The sequence below is a fragment of the Salvelinus fontinalis genome, chromosome 39 (genome assembly GCF_029448725.1).
Source record: "Salvelinus fontinalis isolate EN_2023a chromosome 39, ASM2944872v1, whole genome shotgun sequence".
Taxonomy (NCBI): Eukaryota; Metazoa; Chordata; class Actinopteri; order Salmoniformes; family Salmonidae; genus Salvelinus; species Salvelinus fontinalis.
In genome coordinates this window covers 208,365-228,690 of record NC_074703.1, presented here as the reverse complement: position 1 = coordinate 228,690, position 20,326 = coordinate 208,365, and the positions used below count along the sequence as shown (strand labels likewise).

Genomic DNA, 20,326 nt, shown 5'->3' with positions numbered 1-20,326 from the left:
TTTTGCGGTGGTGGTTTTGCGGTGGTGGTTGTGCGGTGGTGGTTGTGCGGTGGTGGCTGTGCGGTGGTGGCTGTGCGGTGGTGGCTGTGCGGTGGTGGCTGTGCGGTGGTGGCTGTGCGGTGGTGGTTGTGCGGTGGTGGTTGTGCGGTGGTGGTTGTGCGGTGGTGGTTTTGCGGTGGTGGTTTTGCGGTGGTGGTTTTGCGGCGGTGGTTTTGCGGCGGTAGTTTTGCGGTGGTTTTGCGGTGGTTGGGCGGTAGTTTTGCGGTGGTTGGGCGGTAGTTTTGCGGTGGTTTTGCGGTAGTTTTGCGGTGGTTGTGCGGTAGTTTTGCGGTGGTTGTGCGGTAGTTTTGCGGTGGTGGTTGTGCGGTAGTTTTGCGGTGGTAGTTTTGCGGTCGCTGTGCAGTAGTTTTGCGGTGGTAGTTGTGCGGTGGTGGTTGTGCGGTGGTGGTTGTGCGGTGGTAGTTTTGCGGTGGTGGTTGTGCGGTAGTGGTTTTGCGGTGGTGGTTGTGCGGTGGTGGTTGTGCGGTGGTGGTTGTGCGGTGGTGGTTGTGCGGTGGTGGTTGTGCGGTGGTGGTTTTGCGGTGGTGGTTTTGCGGCGGTAGTTTTGCGGTGGTTGGGCGGTAGTTTTGCGGTGGTTGGGCGGTAGTTTTGCGGTGGTTGGGCGGTAGTTTTGCGGTGGTTGGGCGGTAGTTTTGCGGTGGTTGGGCGGTAGTTTTGCGGTGGTTGGGCGGTAGTTTTGCGGTGGTTGGGCGGTAGTTTTGCGGTGGTTGGGCGGTAGTTTTGCGGTGGTTGTGCGGTAGTTTTGCGGTGGTAGTTTTGCGGTCGCTGTGCAGTAGTTTTGCGGTGGTAGTTTTGCGGTGGTGGTTGTGCGGTGGTGGTTGTGCGGTGGTGGTTTTGCGGTGGTGGTTGTGCGGTAGTGGTTGTGCGGTGGTGGTTGTGCGGTGGTGGTTGTGCGGTGGTGGTTGTGCGGTGGTGGTTGTGCGGTGGGGGTTGTGCGGTGGAGGTTGTGCGGTGGAGGTTGTGCGGTGGTGGTTGTGCGGTGGTGGTTGTGCGGTGGTGGTTGTGCGGTGGTGGTTGTGCGGTGGTGGTTGTGCGGTGGTGGTTGTGCGGTGGTGGTTGTGCAGTGGTGGTTGTGCAGTGGTGGTTGTGCAGTGGTGGTTGTGCGGTGGTGGTTGTGCGGTGGTGGTTTTGCGGTGGTGGTTTTGCGGTGGTGGTTGTGCGGTGGTGGTTGTGCGGTGGTGGTTTTGCGGTGGTAGTTTTGCGGTGGTTGTGCGGTGGTTGTGCGGTGGTTTTGCGGTAGTTTTGCGGTGGTTTTGCGGTGGTGGTTGTGCGGTGGTGGTTGTGCGGTGGTGGTTGTGCGGTGGTAGTTTTGCGGTGGTGGTTGTGCGGTGGTAGTTTTGCGGTGGTGGTTGTGCGGTGGTAGTTTTGCGGTGGTGGTTGTGCGGTGGTAGTTTTGCGGTGGTGGTTTTGCGGTGGTGGTTTTGCGGTGGTGGTTTTGCGGTGGTGGTTGTGCGGTGGTGGTTGTGCGGTGGTGGTTGTGCGGTGGTGGTTGTGCGGTGCTGGTTGTGCGGTGCTGGTTGTGCGGTGCTGGTTGTGCGGTGGTTGTACGGTAGTTTTGTGGTTGTGCGGTAGTTTTGTGGTGGTTGTGAGGCAGCCATGCGACGTCTCTGCAATAGTAATCAGTGGAGGCGGCTTGGCTTTTGTCTAGGCTTTGTGTCTGCATTGACTTCCAGGTGTGGGCTTGGTATCTCTGGCTCTGTCTCCGCCTGGTTTTCACAGTCTGCTACTGCAGACTGGTTATCCTTCAGAACCTGGAGTTGAAATCAGATCAAGTGTCTTTGGCGGAGCCCCAAACGGTTGTCTTTTCAGCCCCAGCACGCATTTTCTTCTACATGGGAATCAAAGGAGAAACGCTTTTCTCCTTAAAGTAGTTACAAGTACTGGGTCACCCACACAGTTTTATTGTTACTGAAATAGTAGGAGACTGGGGGAGGGGGAGAGAGTAGAAGTCTCTATTAGGAGACTGGGGGAGGAGGAGAGAGTAGAAGTCTCTATTTGTAGGAGACTGGGGGAGGGGGAGAGAGTAGAAGTCTTTGTTTGTAGGAGACTGGGGGAGGGGGAGAGAGTAGAAGTCTCTATTAGTAGGAGACTGGGGGAGGAGGAGAGAGTAGAAGTCTCTATTTGTAGGAGACTGGGGGAGGGGGAGAGAGTAGAAGTCTTTGTTTGTAGGAGACTGGGGGAGGGGGAGAGAGTAGTAGTCTTTGTTTGTAGGAGACTGAGGGAGGAGGAGAGAGTAGAAGTCTCTAGTAGGAGACTGGGGGAGGGGGAGAGAGTAGAAGTCTCTGTAGGGGAGGGGGAGAGAGTAGAAGTCTCTATTAGTAGGAGACTGGGGGAGGAGGAGAGAGTAGAAGTCTCTATTTGTAGGAGACTGGGGGAGGGGGAGAGAGTAGAAGTCTTTGTTTGTGGGAGACTGGAGGAGGGGGAGAGAGTAGAAGTCTCTATTTGTAGGAGACTGGGGGAGGGGGAGAGAGTAAAAGTCTCTATTTGTAGGAGACTGGGGGGGGGGGGTGTAGAAGTCTCTATTTGTAGGAGACTGGGGGGGGGGGGGGGGAGTAGAAGTCTCTGTTTGTAGGAGACTGGGGGAGGAGGAGAGAGTAGAAGTCAAGCATGAATCTGGTCATTGTTGTCTCTAGTGGCAAGATGGATTCCTCCACTGAGCTGGTCCTGTGATGTGCTCTTTAAGGAGCACCTTCAGTCTTCAGCCAGGCCATGATGACTTGCAGTCAGAGGAGAGGCGTTGAGGAAAAACAGACATTTCAGTGACACCCTGACTGCACCACACTGTATAGAGGTATAGGGGGAAGTTGCCCCTAGACGCTGATCTCGAGTCAGTTTTGAATTTTCCATATTAGTGGTTAAGGTTAGGATTGTGGGAGGGACAGCTGTACCTAGATCTGTACCTAGGAGAAATTTCACCCCGGAGCTGTATGGACACTGTCAACACCATTAGTCTCCTTAAATCAGCATGCTTCATAAATGCTTGGCGTGACCCTTTTATTTGACCCATCTTGTGTAATACCATCTTGTGTAATACCCCTTCTCCTAAGCCATTCCAAAGACTAATAGCTGCTACGGGGAGAGCGTACACAGCAAGGCCTCAAGGGAAACATTGAAGCGTCGTCCATATGAGAATCTCCATCGATCACTGTAAGAATTACCAGCTCCGTGCCGACAGTATCACGGCCCATTGATTTAGTGAGGCAATAAGGACTTCCATGGTTGAATCCCAAGTGTCACTCTGTTCCCTTTATCGTGCACTACTTTATATGGAAATTCACTATGTTCCTCTATACTGTATGGGGAATAATAGGGTTCCATTTGGGATGCAGCCCCACGTAGTTAATTTGGAGTGTTTATCTTATGAAGTAGCTAGATAGACCTACAGAGGAAGAGGTAATTAAAGCATCCAGACTTTTGGTGATAATTATACAGATCTATGACCTCATTTAGCCTTTAGAGACTGAAAGCGCTGTGGAGTATGGCTGAGAACCAAATGGCACCATATTTCCTATGTAGGGCTCTGGGGGGGCACAGGGCTCTGGGGGGGGGGCATAGGGCTCTGAGTTTCCTTCCTGGAATCTAGTTGTTTGTCATGCTGTGACTTCACTCCACCCCCACTATAATTGAGGAAATCCTTTTTTACATTACCAGCCCACAGATGTCCTTGTGTCCCACTAACCCCCCCCCCCCCCCCCCCACACACACACACATTAGATGGTCATACAGACTTGAAACAGCTCTTGTGGACACTATAATTAATGACGTCAAGCCAACTCCATAATCTAAAGTTGATTTAGTCAGTCAATCAGATATGTTTCTCTCATGTATGGAATCACATTCTAACTCCACACTGTGGAAGGTGTGTTCATGTGTGGTTAAAATGCACAGAGAAATGCCAGTAGACCTTGGGTGTAGGCATTTCCTCAATACAGGAATACATTCTATGCAAATACAATTCTGAAGTTGTAATTCCTAAGGAGGTTTATGGGATTCTTTTCATTTGTAGTTCCTAATTAAATGACTACAGGCCCTGTGAAGAGTAAACTTGGGTTCTAGATACAAGAGATTGTATGGATCAACATTGGCATTTTAGGGTTAAGCCTGACCACTCCCTTTGGTTAGACTCACTCCGTTGCTTCTGTTGTATTTCCTGTGCAAATGATGACGTGCGTCTGAGAGACTCGGGACTCTGGTTGGGTGAGAGTATGAGTCAAGCTTCCACTGAGCTGCTTTCCTCATAGGCTGGAGGGGGCGGAGGGCGAGTCTTTTTGCCGCCCTAATGGCACCCTTTTCCCTTTATAGTGCACTACTTTAGACCAGAGCCCATAGGACTCTGGTCGAAGTAGTGCACTACATAGAGAATAGGGTGCCATTTGGGACACGTACTCTGTCTGGATGATGTCACTATGGCTAGTCAGAGCCAGCAGTCGTCTAGGTCCAATGCAGGCGTTTTTAACTTTGTATCAAATCATTTCTGTGTAACAATTAAGTACCTTACTGTGATTGATTGTTTTTCAAACAAAAAAAAATGTCAAAAAGAATAGATAGCGTCATAACAAATATTAATTTCTCAAGCAAGAATTTTGTTATGACTGTCTGGGAGCAGTCTGAGTAGGGGAAACTGAAAACTAGCTGTTATTGGCAAAGAGGTGTGGAACTCTTTTTTTTTATTGGTCTATTACCCAAGTTACCACCTTTTGATGTTACCAGGCAGGCCAAAACGCCATCCCACCAAAGCAGGCTGAAGTTTCAGTCTTTTCAAACAGCCCTTCCACTATAAGGGCATTATCATTATTTTCACAGTATTATTCAACCTCATAGTGTGGAAGTATATAAAAAGCATTTTCTGTCTGACCTTGTCCAGACTCCTGACAGGATGTGAAACCAATATATCATTGTGTTATTTGGGTGAACTATCCCTTTAAGAGCTGTAGTCACCATTCAGCCAATCAGCCGTCCTCCTTAACTCCTCTGTACATCTCCCGTTTGCCACCGTCCACCTGCCTTTCCTCCTGAACAGTGTCTGTCTGTTCTACAACTTCGGCAAGTCCTGGAAATCAGACCCCGGGATCATCAAAGCCTCAGAGGAGCAGAAGAAAAAGGTAAACGCTGGCACTACCCATGACGCTGGCACTACCCATCATGCCGATACTACTACCCAACACACCACCATTTTGTTTTGAAATGGCGAGTAGTTTAGGGTGAGGTTGCCCATAGACACTGATCTTGGGTCAGTTTAACCTTTTTCCAACTGATGGTTAATGTTGGGGAAGCTGATCCTAGATCTGTACCTCAGGGAAACTTCACGAGTTGAGAATTTGATTAGAGAGCTAGGCACATTGCACCATATTTTTTTTGCGAATCAAAAGTAGTACACTATATAGGGAATAGGATGCAATTTGTGACTCACAACGTTCAGCCCAGTGGCCCAGTGCTAGAGGCTTCCACTCTCTCTCCCCACAGCTCTGGGAGGCGTCTCTCTTTAGCACACACTGTTCAGCCCAGTGGCCCAGTGCTAGAGGCTTCCACTCTCTCTCCCCACAGCTCTGGGAGGCGTCTCTCTTTAGCACACACTGTTCAGCCCAGTGGCCCAGTGCTAGAGGCTTCCACTCTCTCTCCCCACAGCTCTGGGAGGCGTCTCTCTTTAGCACACACTGTTCAGCCCAGTGGCCCAGTGCTAGAGGCTTCCTCTCTCCCCACAGCTCTGGGAGGCGTCTCTCTTTAGCACACACTGTTCAGCCCAGTGGCCCAGTGCTAGAGGCTTCCACTCTCTCTCCCCACAGCTCTGGGAGCCGTCTCTCTTTAGCACACACTGATGGACAATAGTAGGGTCTCCAAGCTCTACTGACCCCAGCTCAATCCTCATTGTGTGGGTTTGATGAGAGGGCTAAAAATAGCCCCCATCGTTAGTGCTCTAGTGTTAACCAGAGCCTGGTCCACTGGGCTGGGCTGCCGCCTCAGAAGCCTGCTGGTTAATTCGTAGTTCATACAGCCAGTTCTCCTTCCTTGCTCTCAAGAGGGTAGCTAGCTAGTTGTGTTCCCTCTGCAGTCTTCTCATTCCCTCTGCATCCATGGCTCAGCAAGGTTCCTTCTGCTCCATGACCCCACTCTATCAGATACACATTTCATTTCAAAGTTAAATGTTTTTTTGTCAATCTCAATTTCGCTCACAGATAGCATTTGCCTGGTTCCAGATCTGTTTGTTCTCTTGCCAATTCCATTGCTATCCTTGTTTGGCATGACAATGAATGACAGGGAGTTATAGCACAAACCGAGACTGGCACTCAGGCTAAGATGCTCTTGTCCTTTAACTGGCCCTTGCGCTGCAGCTGCCATACAAATAGAATTTGATTTGATATATTGCAAATTCTTTCTTTCCACCTCTCTCTCCCTCTCACGTCTCTCTCTCACCCTCACGTCTCTCTCACCCTCACGTCTCTCACCTCTCTCTCTCCAGACTATTGTTGAACTGGCGGAGACGGGCAGCCTGGATCTCAGCATATTCTGCAGTACTTGTTTGGTAAAGAAATTACTTAATTGTATTATGTCCTGATGTGTTTTGCATGGTTTGGGTTTAACTTTGTCATTCTGTCAAGCCTCAATGTATTTGTCCAAACAGATACGGAAGCCCATCCGGTCCAAACACTGTGCTGTGTGCAACCGCTGTATCGCCAAGTTCGACCACCACTGCCCTTGGGTGGGCAACTGTGTCGGTATGTGTAACACCAGCGGCAGTATTTAGCTTAGCAACAACCCATTCATTGCCCAGCAACTGGAGTTAGTGCAGCTGATTGTCATTTATGTCCACAGAATTCCAGCCTAAGAAGAAGCACATGGTTCTGTAAGAACAATAAACAAGCTGACACATGAATTCATTAGCTGTTCTGGCAGAATATAGAAAGGTGTGTGTGTGTGTGTGTGTGTGTGTGTGTGTGTGTGTGTGTGTGTGTGTGTGTGTGTGTGTGTGTGTGTGTGTGTGTGTGTGTGTGTGTGTGTGTGTGTGTGTGTAGCCGTGAAGCAGCAGCTGCCTGTTTTTCCCTCGACTGTTTGAACTTCGACAGATGGCCTCATGAACAGCTGACACGTGTCCAGACATGTCTGCCTGTAAACTTTGAGATGGAAGGGGGTCCTAAAGTGTCCATGCTGTCCCCTAAGAGCCAGACAGGATGGAGCTTGCCTTTTAGACAGGCAGCGACGTAGACGCGCTACAAGTTACTCCCTAGAGGTCCTCAGTGTGTTGGCCAGGTGTCCTCCCCCCTTCACATCCTTTAGTCCAAACAGTGACTGGCAGCAGCCCCACACACCTGCTCATGTATCTGAGTATGACCCAACGAGCCATCTGACAGATCTGACAACTAATTGGCCTCCTTCAATCCTACTGTACTGTCTTTCTCCTCCTCTCTCTCTCTCTACGTCTCTCATTTGTCTTGACCTGGAGAGGAGCCAGGAGGACAGTGAGGGAGGGATGGCGACAGTGAGGGAGGGATGACGACAGTGAGGGGGGGATGACGACAGTGAGGGGGGGATGACGACAGTGAGGGGGGGATGACGACAGTGAGGGGGGGATGACGACAGTGAGGGGGGGATGACGACAGTGAGGGGGGGATGACGACAGTGAGGGGGGGATGACGACAGTGAGGGGGGGATGACGACAGTGAGGGAGGGATGACGACAGTGAGGGAGGGTTGACGACAGTGAGGGAGGGATGAGGAGAATGAGGGACCAGACAGATGAGGCTTAACTCCCCCTCTCACTTTTGTCATTGTGCTGTCAACAGGAAGTGGGAATCACCGCTACTTCATGGGATACCTGTTCTTCCTGCTCTGCATGATCAGCTGGATGATCTACGGCTGTATCTGCTGTGAGTGGAACACCCCAACCCACCACACCTCATTCTAGTTACACCACCCCACCACACCTCATTCTAGTTACACCACCCCACCACACCTCATTCTAGTTACACCACCCCACCACACCTCATTCTAGTTACACCACCCCACCACACCTCGTTCTAGTTACACCACCCCACCACACCTCGTTCTAGTTACACCAACCCACCACACCTCGTTCTAGTTACACCAACCCACCACACCTCATTCTAGTTACACCACCCCACCACACCTCATTCTAGTTACACCAACCCACCACACCTCATTCTAGTTACACCAACCCACCACAGCTCGTTCTAGTTATACACCACCCCACCACACCTCATTCTAGTTACACCACCACACCACACCTCATTCTAGTTACACCACCCCACCACACCTCATTCTAGTTACACCAACCCACCACACCTCATTCTAGTTACACCAACCCACCACACCTCATTCTAGTTACACCAACCCACCACACCTCATTCTAGTTACACCAACCCACCACAGCTCATTCTAGTTACACCACCCCACCACACCTCATTCTAGTTACACCAACCCACCACACCTCGTTCTAGTTACACCACCCCACCACACCTCGTTCTAGTTACACCACCCCACCACACCTCGTTCTAGTTACACCACCCCACCACACCTCGTTCTAGTTACACCACCCCACCACACCTCGTTCTAGTTACACCACCCCACCACACCTCGTTCTAGTTACACCACCCCACCACACCTCGTTCTAGTTACACCACCCCACCACACCTCGTTCTAGTTACACCACCCCACCACACCTCGTTCTAGTTACACCACCCCACCACACCTCGTTCTAGTTACACCACCCCACCACACCTCGTTCTAGTTACACCACCCCACCACACCTCGTTCTAGTTACACCACCCCACCACACCTCGTTCTAGTTACACCACCCCACCACACCTCGTTCTAGTTACACCACCCCACCACACCTCGTTCTAGTTACACCACCCCACCACACCTCGTTCTAGTTACACCACCCCACCACAGCTCGTTCTAGTTACACCACCCCACCACAGCTCGTTCTATTTACACCACCCCACCACAGCTCGTTCTATTTACATCAACCCACCACAGCTCGTTCTAGTTACACCACCCCACCACACCTCGTTCTAGTTACACCAACCCACCACACCTCGTTCTAGTTACACCAACCCACCACACCTCGTTCTAGTTACACCAACCCACCACACCTCGTTCTAGTTACACCACCCCACCACACCTCGTTCTAGTTACACCACCCCACCACACCTCGTTCTAGTTACACCACCCCACCACACCTCGTTCTAGTTACACCACCCCACCACACCTCGTTCTAGTTACACCACCCCACCACACCTCGTTCTAGTTACACCACCCCACCACACCTCGTTCTAGTTACACCACCCCACCACACCTCGTTCTAGTTACACCACCCCACCACACCTCGTTCTAGTTACACCACCCCACCACACCTCGTTCTAGTTACACCACCCCACCACACCTCGTTCTAGTTACACCACCCCACCACACCTCGTTCTAGTTACACCACCCCACCACACCTCGTTCTAGTTACACCACCCCACCACAGCTCGTTCTAGTTACACCACCACACCTCATTCTAGTTACACCACACCTCGTTCTAGTTACACCACCCCACCACACCTCGTTCTAGTTACACCACCCCACCACAGCTCGTTCTAGTTACACCACCCCACCACACCTCGTTCTAGTTACACCACCCCACCACACCTCATTCTAGTTACACCACCCCACCACACCTCATTCTAGTTACACCAACCCACCACACCTCATTCTAGTTACACCAACCCACCACACCTCATTCTAGTTACACCACCCCACCACACCTCATTCTAGTTACACCACCCCACCACACCTCATTCTAGTTACACCAACCCACCACACCTCATTCTAGTTAAACCAACCCACCACAGCTCATTCTAGTTACACCACCCCACCTCATTCTAGTTACACCACCCCACCACAGCTCATTCTAGTTACACCAACCCACCACACCTCATTCTAGTTACACCAACCCACCACACCTCATTCTAGTTACACCAACCCACCACACCTCATTCTAGTTACACCACCCCACCACACCTCATTCTAGTTACACCAACCCACCACACCTCATTCTAGTTAAACCAACCCACCACAGCTCATTCTAGTTACACCACCCCACCTCATTCTAGTTACACCACCCCACCTCATTCTAGTTACACCACCCCACCTCATTCTAGTTACACCACCCCACCTCATTCTAGTTACACCACCCCACCACTCCTCATTCTAGTTACACCACACCTCGTTCTAGTTACACCACCCCACCACACCTCATTCTAGTTACACCACCCCACCACACCTCATTCTAGTTACACCAACCCACCACACCTCATTCTAGTTAAACCAACCCACCACAGCTCATTCTAGTTACACCACCCCACCTCATTCTAGTTACACCACCCCACCACAGCTCATTCTAGTTACACCAACCCACCACACCTCATTCTAGTTACACCAACCCACCACACCTCGTTCTAGTTACACCACCCCACCACACCTCGTTCTAGTTACACCACCCCACCACACCTCGTTCTAGTTACACCACCCCACCACACCTCGTTCTAGTTACACCACCCCACCACACCTCGTTCTAGTTACACCACCCCACCACACCTCGTTCTAGTTACACCACCCCACCACACCTCGTTCTAGTTACACCACCCCACCACACCTCGTTCTAGTTACACCACCCCACCACACCTCGTTCTAGTTACACCACCCCACCACACCTCGTTCTAGTTACACCACCCCACCACACCTCGTTCTAGTTACACCACCCCACCACACCTCGTTCTAGTTACACCACCCCACCACACCTCGTTCTAGTTACACCACCCCACCACACCTCGTTCTAGTTACACCACCCCACCACACCTCGTTCTAGTTACACCACCCCACCACACCTCGTTCTAGTTACACCACCCCACCACACCTCGTTCTAGTTACACCACCCCACCACACCTCGTTCTAGTTACACCACCCCACCACACCTCGTTCTAGTTACACCACCCCACCACACCTCGTTCTAGTTACACCACCCCACCACACCTCGTTCTAGTTACACCACCCCACCACACCTCGTTCTAGTTACACCACCCCACCACACCTCGTTCTAGTTACACCACCCCACCACACCTCGTTCTAGTTACACCACCCCACCACACCTCGTTCTAGTTACACCACCCCACCACACCTCGTTCTAGTTACACCACCCCACCACACCTCGTTCTAGTTACACCACCCCACCACACCTCGTTCTAGTTACACCACCCCACCACACCTCGTTCTAGTTACACCACCCCACCACACCTCGTTCTAGTTACACCACCCCACCACACCTCGTTCTAGTTACACCACCCCACCACACCTCGTTCTAGTTACACCACCCCACCACACCTCGTTCTAGTTACACCACCCCACCACACCTCGTTCTAGTTACACCACCCCACCACACCTCGTTCTAGTTACACCACCCCACCACACCTCGTTCTAGTTACACCACCCCACCACACCTCGTTCTAGTTACACCACCCCACCACACCTCGTTCTAGTTACACCACCCCACCACACCTCGTTCTAGTTACACCACCCCACCACACCTCGTTCTAGTTACACCACCCCACCACACCTCGTTCTAGTTACACCACCCCACCACACCTCGTTCTAGTTACACCACCCCACCACACCTCGTTCTAGTTACACCACCCCACCACACCTCGTTCTAGTTACACCACCCCACCACACCTCGTTCTAGTTACACCACCCCACCACACCTCGTTCTAGTTACACCACCCCACCACACCTCGTTCTAGTTACACCACCCCACCACACCTCGTTCTAGTTACACCACCCCACCACACCTCGTTCTAGTTACACCACCCCACCACACCTCGTTCTAGTTACACCACCCCACCACACCTCGTTCTAGTTACACCACCCCACCACACCTCGTTCTAGTTACACCACCCCACCACACCTCGTTCTAGTTACACCACCCCACCACACCTCGTTCTAGTTACACCACCCCACCACACCTCGTTCTAGTTACACCACCCCACCACACCTCGTTCTAGTTACACCACCCCACCACACCTCGTTCTAGTTACACCACCCCACCACACCTCGTTCTAGTTACACCACCCCACCACACCTCGTTCTAGTTACATCAACCCACCACACCTCGTTCTAGTTACACCACCCCACCACACCTCGTTCTAGTTACAACACCCCACCACACCTCGTTCTAGTTACACCACCCCACCACAGCTCGTTCTAGTTACACCAACCCACCACAGCTCGTTCTAGTTACAACACCCCACCACAGCTCGTTCTAGTTACAACACCCCACCACAGCTCGTTCTAGTTACACCAACCCACCACAGCTCGTTCTAGTTAACCACCCCACCACACCTCGTTCTAGTTAACCACCCCACCACACCTCGTTCTAGTTACACCAACCCACCACACCTCGTTCTAGTTACACCAACCCACCACACCTCGTTCTAGTTACACCACCCCACCACACCTCGTTCTAGTTACACCACCCCACCACACCTCGTTCTAGTTACACCACCCCACCACACCTCGTTCTAGTTACACCACCCCACCACACCTCGTTCTAGTTACACCAACCCACCACACCTCGTTCTAGTTAAACCAACCCACCACAGCTCATTCTAGTTACACCACCCCACCTCATTCTAGTTACACCACCCCACCACAGCTCATTCTAGTTACACCAACCCACCACACCTCATTCTAGTTACACCAACCCACCACACCTCATTCTAGTTACACCAACCCACCACACCTCATTCTAGTTACACCACCCCACCACACCTCATTCTAGTTACACCAACCCACCACACCTCATTCTAGTTAAACCAACCCACCACAGCTCATTCTAGTTACACCACCCCACCTCATTCTAGTTACACCACCCCACCTCATTCTAGTTACACCACCCCACCTCATTCTAGTTACACCACACCTCGTTCTAGTTACACCACCCCACCACTCCTCATTCTAGTTACACCACACCTCGTTCTAGTTACACCACCCCACCACACCTCATTCTAGTTACACCACCCACCACACCTCATTCTAGTTACACCACCCCACCACACCTCATTCTAGTTACACCACCCCACCACACCTCGTTCTAGTTACAGCACCCCACCACACCTCGTTCTAGTTACAGCACCCCACCACACCTCGTTCTAGTTACACCAACCCACCACACCTCGTTCTAGTTACACCAACCCACCACACCTCGTTCTAGTTACACCAACCCACCACACCTCGTTCTAGTTACACCAACCCACCACACCTCGTTCTAGTTACACCACCCCACCTCGTTCTAGTTACACCACCCCACCTCGTTCTAGTTACACCACCACACCTCGTTCTAGTTACACCACCACACCTCGTTCTAGTTACACCACCACACCTCGTTCTAGTTACACCACCACACCTCATTCTAGTTACACCACCACACCTCATTCTAGTTACACCACCACACCTCATTCTAGTTACACCACCACACCTCATTCTAGTTACACCACCACACCTCATTCTAGTTACACCACCACACCTCATTCTAGTTACACCACCACACCTCATTCTAGTTACACCACCACACCTCATTCTAGTTACACCACCACACCTCATTCTAGTTACACCACCACACCTCATTCTAGTTACACCACCACACCTCATTCTAGTTACACCACCACACCTCATTCTAGTTACACCACCACACCTCGTTCTAGTTACACCACCACACCTCGTTCTAGTTACACCACCACACCTCGTTCTAGTTACACCACCACACCTCGTTCTAGTTACACCACCCCACCACACCTCGTTCTAGTTACACCACCCCACCACACCTCGTTCTAGTTACACCACCCCACCACACCTCGTTCTAGTTACACCACCCCACCACACCTCGTTCTAGTTACACCACCCCACCACACCTCGTTCTAGTTACACCACCCCACCACACCTCGTTCTAGTTACACCACCCCACCACACCTCGTTCTAGTTACACCACCCCACCACACCTCGTTCTAGTTACACCACCCCACCACACCTCGTTCTAGTTACACCACCCCACCACACCTCGTTCTAGTTACACCACCCCACCACACCTCGTTCTAGTTACACCACCCCACCACACCTCGTTCTAGTTACACCACCCCACCACACCTCGTTCTAGTTACACCACCCCACCACACCTCGTTCTAGTTACACCACCCCACCACACCTCGTTCTAGTTACACCACCCCACCACACCTCGTTCTAGTTACACCACCCCACCACACCTCGTTCTAGTTACACCACCCCACCACACCTCGTTCTAGTTACACCACCCCACCACACCTCGTTCTAGTTACACCACCCCACCACACCTCGTTCTAGTTACACCACCCCACCACACCTCGTTCTAGTTACACCACCCCACCACACCTCGTTCTAGTTACACCACCCCACCACACCTCGTTCTAGTTACACCACCCCACCACACCTCGTTCTAGTTACACCACCCCACCACACCTCGTTCTAGTTACACCACCCCACCACACCTCGTTCTAGTTACACCACCCCACCACACCTCGTTCTAGTTACACCACCCCACCACACCTCGTTCTAGTTACACCACCCCACCACACCTCGTTCTAGTTACACCACCCCACCACACCTCGTTCTAGTTACACCACCCCACCACACCTCGTTCTAGTTACACCACCCCACCACACCTCGTTCTAGTTACACCACCCCACCACACCTCGTTCTAGTTACACCACCCCACCACACCTCGTTCTAGTTACACCACCCCACCACACCTCGTTCTAGTTACACCACCCCACCACACCTCGTTCTAGTTACACCACCCCACCACACCTCGTTCTAGTTACACCACCCCACCACACCTCGTTCTAGTTACACCACCCCACCACACCTCGTTCTAGTTACACCACCCCACCACACCTCGTTCTAGTTACACCACCCCACCACACCTCGTTCTAGTTACACCACCCCACCACACCTCGTTCTAGTTACATCACCCCACCACACCTCGTTCTAGTTACACCAACCCACCACACCTCGTTCTAGTTACACCACCCCACCACACCTCGTTCTAGTTACAACACCCCACCACAGCTCGTTCTAGTTACACCACCCCACCACAGCTCGTTCTAGTTACACCACCCCACCACACCTCGTTCTAGTTACACCACCCCACCACAGCTCGTTCTAGTTACAACACCCCACCACACCTCGTTCTAGTTACAACACCCCACCACAGCTCGTTCTAGCTACACCACCCCACCACACCTCGTTCTAGTTACACCACCCCACCTCATTCTAGTTACACCACCCCACCACAGCTCGTTCTAGTTACACCACCCCACCACAGCTCGTTCTAGTTACACCACCCCACCGCACCTCGTTCTAGTTACACCACCCCACCGCACCTCGTTCTAGTTACACCACCCCACCGCACCTCGTTCTAGTTACACCACCCCACCGCGCCTCTCATTCTAGTTACACACCATGATTTCTTTGTAATTCTACAGCTGTAAACAACCTAGCTTTATACAAGATGTTTGGCTGCACCACTGCCCAGTCATGTGAAATCCATAGATTAGGCCTTTATGAATGTATTTCCATTGACTGATTCCCTTCTATGAACTGGAAGTCAGTCAAATCTTTGAAATAGTTAGATAACAACATAACATCTCTATTGGTTATGGTACACCACATTTTGGTTACTTTAATTTGTCCATTAATGCAGTTATTAGTGCAGTTATTTCATTTCTATAAACGTGTAGTATAACCCTTTCATAGGTTGTCTATGTAATCACTCATACACTAGTCAATCAGACTGCAGGATCAGGTTTAATCATCAGTCCTACTCTATCACCCTGGGGTTCTTCCCTAACCTCTCTGTCCCTCTACCCAGACTGGAGGATCAGGTTTAGTCGTCCACCCTGGGGTTCTTCCCTAACCTCTCTGTCCCTCTACCCAGACTGGAGGATCAGGTTTAGTAGTCAGTCCTACTCTATCACCCTGGGGTTCTTCCCTAACCTCTCTGTCCCTCTACCCAGACTGGAGGATCCACTGCGCCACCAACTACACCAAGGATGGGTTCTGGCTGTACCTGACGCAGATCGCCTCCTGCTCCCCCTGGATGTTCTGGATGTTCCTCAACAGTGTGTTCCACTTCATGTGGGTGGCTGTGCTGATCATGTGCCAGCTCTACCAGGTTAGAGAGACCATTGATTGGTTGTTTAACCTGCATTTAGCCAGGTGAGATAAGTAAAGTAAGCCTGGTCCCAGCTAGAACGACCCATAGGACAGGAGCCTATATCCTAATTAGAATCATAATTGTCCATGGGATGCATTTACATCCTTGACCTTCATCTTGTTGTGATGCCATAGATGGATCCATTTTTATTTTTTTTATTTTGTACAACTATTTGTGACATTGTGTTCTACGCGTGTGCACGCCCCTCTTCCAGATTGCTGGTCTGGGAATCACCACAAACGAGAGGATGAACGCCAGGAGATACAAGCACTTTAAAGTAACGGCCACTTCCATCGAGAGCCCCTTCAAGTGAGTACTAGCCCACCCTTCAGGAGCCTCTGCCAATCTGTGTCTTCCAACCCAGAAATACTGACCTGATCCTGGGTCAGTACAGGACAATGTTGCCTTTTAATGTTTTTTATTCCCTTAATATTGACTGTTCCAGTTATGGTAACAATGGGTACATTCTGGTGCTTACTTAAAGGGATGGTTCATCCAATCTACGGGCCCGTTTCCCAAGCAGATGAAGCCTAGTCCAGGACTAAAAAGCATTCTCAATGGAGATCTGTTGAAAGTGCTTTATAGTCAAGCACTAGGCCTAATTTGTGTCTGGGAAACGGGCCCTACATGTTTGGGTGAAATTAATGTTACCTGGGTTGTCTATGTAGGCCAGTACTGACATAATCCATGATAATCCGTTGTTTACTTTTGCTACAGGCAGTAGCTAGCATGATTTAGCATCGTCCTCCAAATTCTCGTTTGTTAATATTCCCCTGATGTTAGCAAAGCTGCACTACCTACCAAAACTTCACCTGATACACATGGTGTAGTATTTGTATCAATGGATCCCTAACACATGTAGGAGTAGGTATGAGATCAACATTTTAATTTCTCTCCCTCTCCGTAGTCATGGTTGTGTACGGAACCTCATAGACTTCTTTGAGATTCGCTGCTGTGGCCTGATCCGGCCCAAGGCGATAGACTGGACCACACAGTACACAATCGAGTACGACCAGACGTCCGGGTCGGGCTACCAGCTGGTGTAGACGAGAAGAGAGGAGAGGTGGCGCGACGGTGTCTAGAGGAGGAGGAGGGGGTTCCCCAGGGTTCAGTATCGGAGCCAGGCTGTTCTCTGGAGCACTCCCCTCAGACCTCCTTCCTCACCCATTCAGAGTGAGAAAACCAGCCAGGAACTAGCATGCTGTTACGGGACACCACCATAAGACCAACACCTACTACTAGTCTATATGAAACCACCTCCATTACTGTACCCACCACCACCACCTCCGAGCCCCTCCTGGGGGGGACTTCTCTTCTGCTGGTCCCCCCTCGTCTCTCCTGCCCATGGACGGTGCACCGCTGCCAGACGCGGCAGGGAGAGAGGCAGAGGGAGGAGGAGAATATAAAAAAAACTAAAATAAGGAATCTTTTTGTTTGCTGTACTCAAGTCATTATGCTGCGGTGAAGGCGGTACGGTTGACGGCAGTATCATTTCTTTTCCCTTTTTGGTTTATTTTCCCATTTCATTTTTTAGATACATTTTTCACTTTTTTTTCATCGTCCATCTTATTGACCTGCAGTTTTTTTTTTCTGTCTTTCAGTTTTTTATTGTTGCTCAAAACTCTATTGTTCCTTTTTAGAACTGTTGTGGCTAGGGAGACTGAGGAAGGAAGACCTTTTAAGGAAGAAGTTGGTTCTTAAGCAGGATTTGATAAGGGATGGTTACTATGGCATGGTTACGTACCGTCGTTCAAGTCTTTGCAAGTTACCCTAAGGATTGCTTAGAATTGCTAAAGTTGTTAAACTTGTCAGTACGTCATAAAATGGCATTTGCAATCGTTGGGGGGGGGGGGGGGGGGTCTGATCCCAGTGGTCTCTTTCACAAGGTTTTGAAGGTGCAGATAGGAGCGACATCCTACTTAATGTGATGCAAGCATATTTATTTTAACTCTATTTATAGATCAAATTATGTTATAGTACCATCTTATTTTAAATTCGTTTTTTTTATCAAGAAAACATCAGCTACAAATCGTATAAGGATGTCTGACATGGTGCCCTGAGAGCTTCACTAGAAAAGTAGGCACACACACACTAATATAAGAGTAGTGTTAGTGAGAGATCAACTAGAGGGGAAGATGAGGCCATTCCATCCCAGACTGAATGGATGGTTCTGGGAGTTTACAAGAAAGGTTCATTCCATGTGTATTTTTTTTGTTTGGGGGGCGGGGTCCTTTTGTTTGTTTGTCTGCCTATGACAATGCACTGATCACCTTTTTTGTTTCTGGTCTCGCCGTTACTGAAGAAATACAGGCGTACTCCCGCCGCTTCAATGTTTACCGATTTGAAGGAGCTCGGGCCCAATGAGAGAAAAAAGGTATATAGCCCGAGACCTGCCCCTTCTGGGTTCTCATCTGTTATTGGTCATTACTTTTCCCGCTAGTAGTCTCTACGCAGCGGCAGCGCAAGGACGGACTGAAATGTAAAATATGTCCATCTGTACATAAACAATCTAGTTTTCTTGGTGAGTGATTTTATCAGTTGAAGCTGCTCCTTTTTAAACGTTGATTTCATCCAACCAAATGGAAAAGAACTCCCCGATTATAATCCAATTGTATGACTGTAGCTTTTAGTGATGTCCGACACTGCTGTCTAAAGGCATTTTAACCCTGCAAACTACACTGCATGTGTGATGCTTGGACATTGGGCTGTCGCCATACTGTTGACTCACCCCCCCCCCGCCCCCCCCTCGTCATCCAAGCTGCCCAGTGACAGCCATGTGTCTGTATATAGTGAATGTTCAGTATTTACAAGTACTTTCTTCGGTATGTTTGCTTTTGTTTTTTAAATCCAGTGTGTATCTGTAGTGCAAGTCCTCCTTCTCGGTCTGCAGGCACCAGATATCAAGTCTGGTCCAGCCTGTCCAAGTGTAAGATTTTAATGTTCCATGCTGGTGGTTGGATTATACTCCAAGTAAAGGTTTTTTCTATGTCATATTGCTGGGTTTGTTACACCACTGGATGTACAAGTTGTAAAGCAAGATGCAAGAGAAATAATGACAGTATTTTTCCTAAACTGAAATCATGCGTGTCATCGTACGCTGTAATCCAGGATAACATTGAGAGGTATGAAGCATGGGTTTAGACATCGCATCGTTGTTTCTATCCCCTTATGACGTAAGAGCACGGGACGCACCATTGAGGCCATCTCCATTTTCCACTTTTATCAGTTGGCAAACTGCCACCGTATAAACACCAAGGTTGGCTATTTACCACCACCTGCAGGTATGGGCTGTTTGCCCACGAGTATAATTCATTGGTGGTGACCTGGATGGAATTATGCGACCCTTCCTTAACCTATAGGAAGTCCCACCCAGTTGACTACTTCAAAATGGTGAAAGTCCTCAATGGCGCTGCCTGTGCTAAAAAAGGCTTTTGGGAACTAGAGTCCTGTATGGTATTAAAAGGTCTACCATCTTGTGGGGTCATGTCTACATCAGTGAGGGACACAGTGGATCATTTTGCAGGCTCACCTACTGCTGCCTATATCTAAAAGGAGCTCAGCGATCATCATAAACGACCTACAGGTATAGAGCTCATCCAGGTTCTGTTCCAGAGAAATATTCACACTAGCCTGAGTGCCACTGTTTGTGCACATGCCAATTCCTTGTCACCCATTGTCATGCCAAACATGTTTGACTTGACAAAGAGGAATGGCGTTGTCAAGAGCACAAACGGATCTGGGATCAGGCTTTTCACCCCGGCTCTTCCAACAAATGTCATTTTTCCCCCAGCTGCCACCATGTGAAAAGCACATGATCATCTACAGTGCCTCTCCGCCTTCGTCAGGACATCACCGTAACCCTGCTTCAGATGTTAATATATTGGGCATGGTTCAATTTTAATGGCTTTAATAATAAAATACATTCAAATGTGAAAATACACATTTGTGTTGCTCTCCTGTGTTTTCTTCT

The 20,326-nt window shown here is 50.1% G+C and overlaps 2 protein-coding genes across 2 annotated transcripts in view; one reads left to right on the top strand and one right to left on the bottom strand.

The window, feature by feature from the left end:
- mansc1 (MANSC domain containing 1) overlaps positions 1 to 1,658 on the bottom strand; it is a 1,908-nt gene extending 250 nt beyond the window's left edge. The window contains exon 1 of the mRNA XM_055905273.1: positions 7 to 1,658. Coding sequence (XP_055761248.1) covers positions 7 to 1,658 — 1,652 coding nt within the window. The remainder of the gene's footprint in view (positions 1 to 6) is intronic.
- Positions 1,659 to 2,667: 1,009 nt separating this feature from the next.
- Positions 2,668 to 20,296, top strand: LOC129838843 (palmitoyltransferase ZDHHC17-like). The gene is made up of 8 exons (XM_055906065.1): positions 2,668 to 2,721; positions 4,995 to 5,162; positions 6,518 to 6,580; positions 6,680 to 6,773; positions 7,838 to 7,921; positions 16,157 to 16,314; positions 16,571 to 16,665; positions 17,264 to 20,296. Exons 1-8 carry the CDS (start codon positions 2,668 to 2,670, stop codon positions 17,400 to 17,402), a joined length of 855 nt encoding a protein of 284 aa, XP_055762040.1. The 3' UTR covers positions 17,403 to 20,296.
- The last annotated feature ends 30 nt before the right edge of the window (positions 20,297 to 20,326 follow it).

Bases quoted from the DNA above. Each gene is read 5' to 3' on its own strand.
- LOC129838843 (XM_055906065.1), top strand. From the start codon at position 2,668: ATGAATCTGGTCATTGTTGTCTCTAGTGGCAAGATGGATTCCTCCACT. The intron at 16,315-16,570 runs GTTAGAGAGACC...CCCCTCTTCCAG, and splicing joins TCATGTGCCAGCTCTACCAG to ATTGCTGGTCTGGGAATCAC. The intron at 16,666-17,263 runs GTGAGTACTAGC...CCCTCTCCGTAG, and splicing joins TCCATCGAGAGCCCCTTCAA to TCATGGTTGTGTACGGAACC.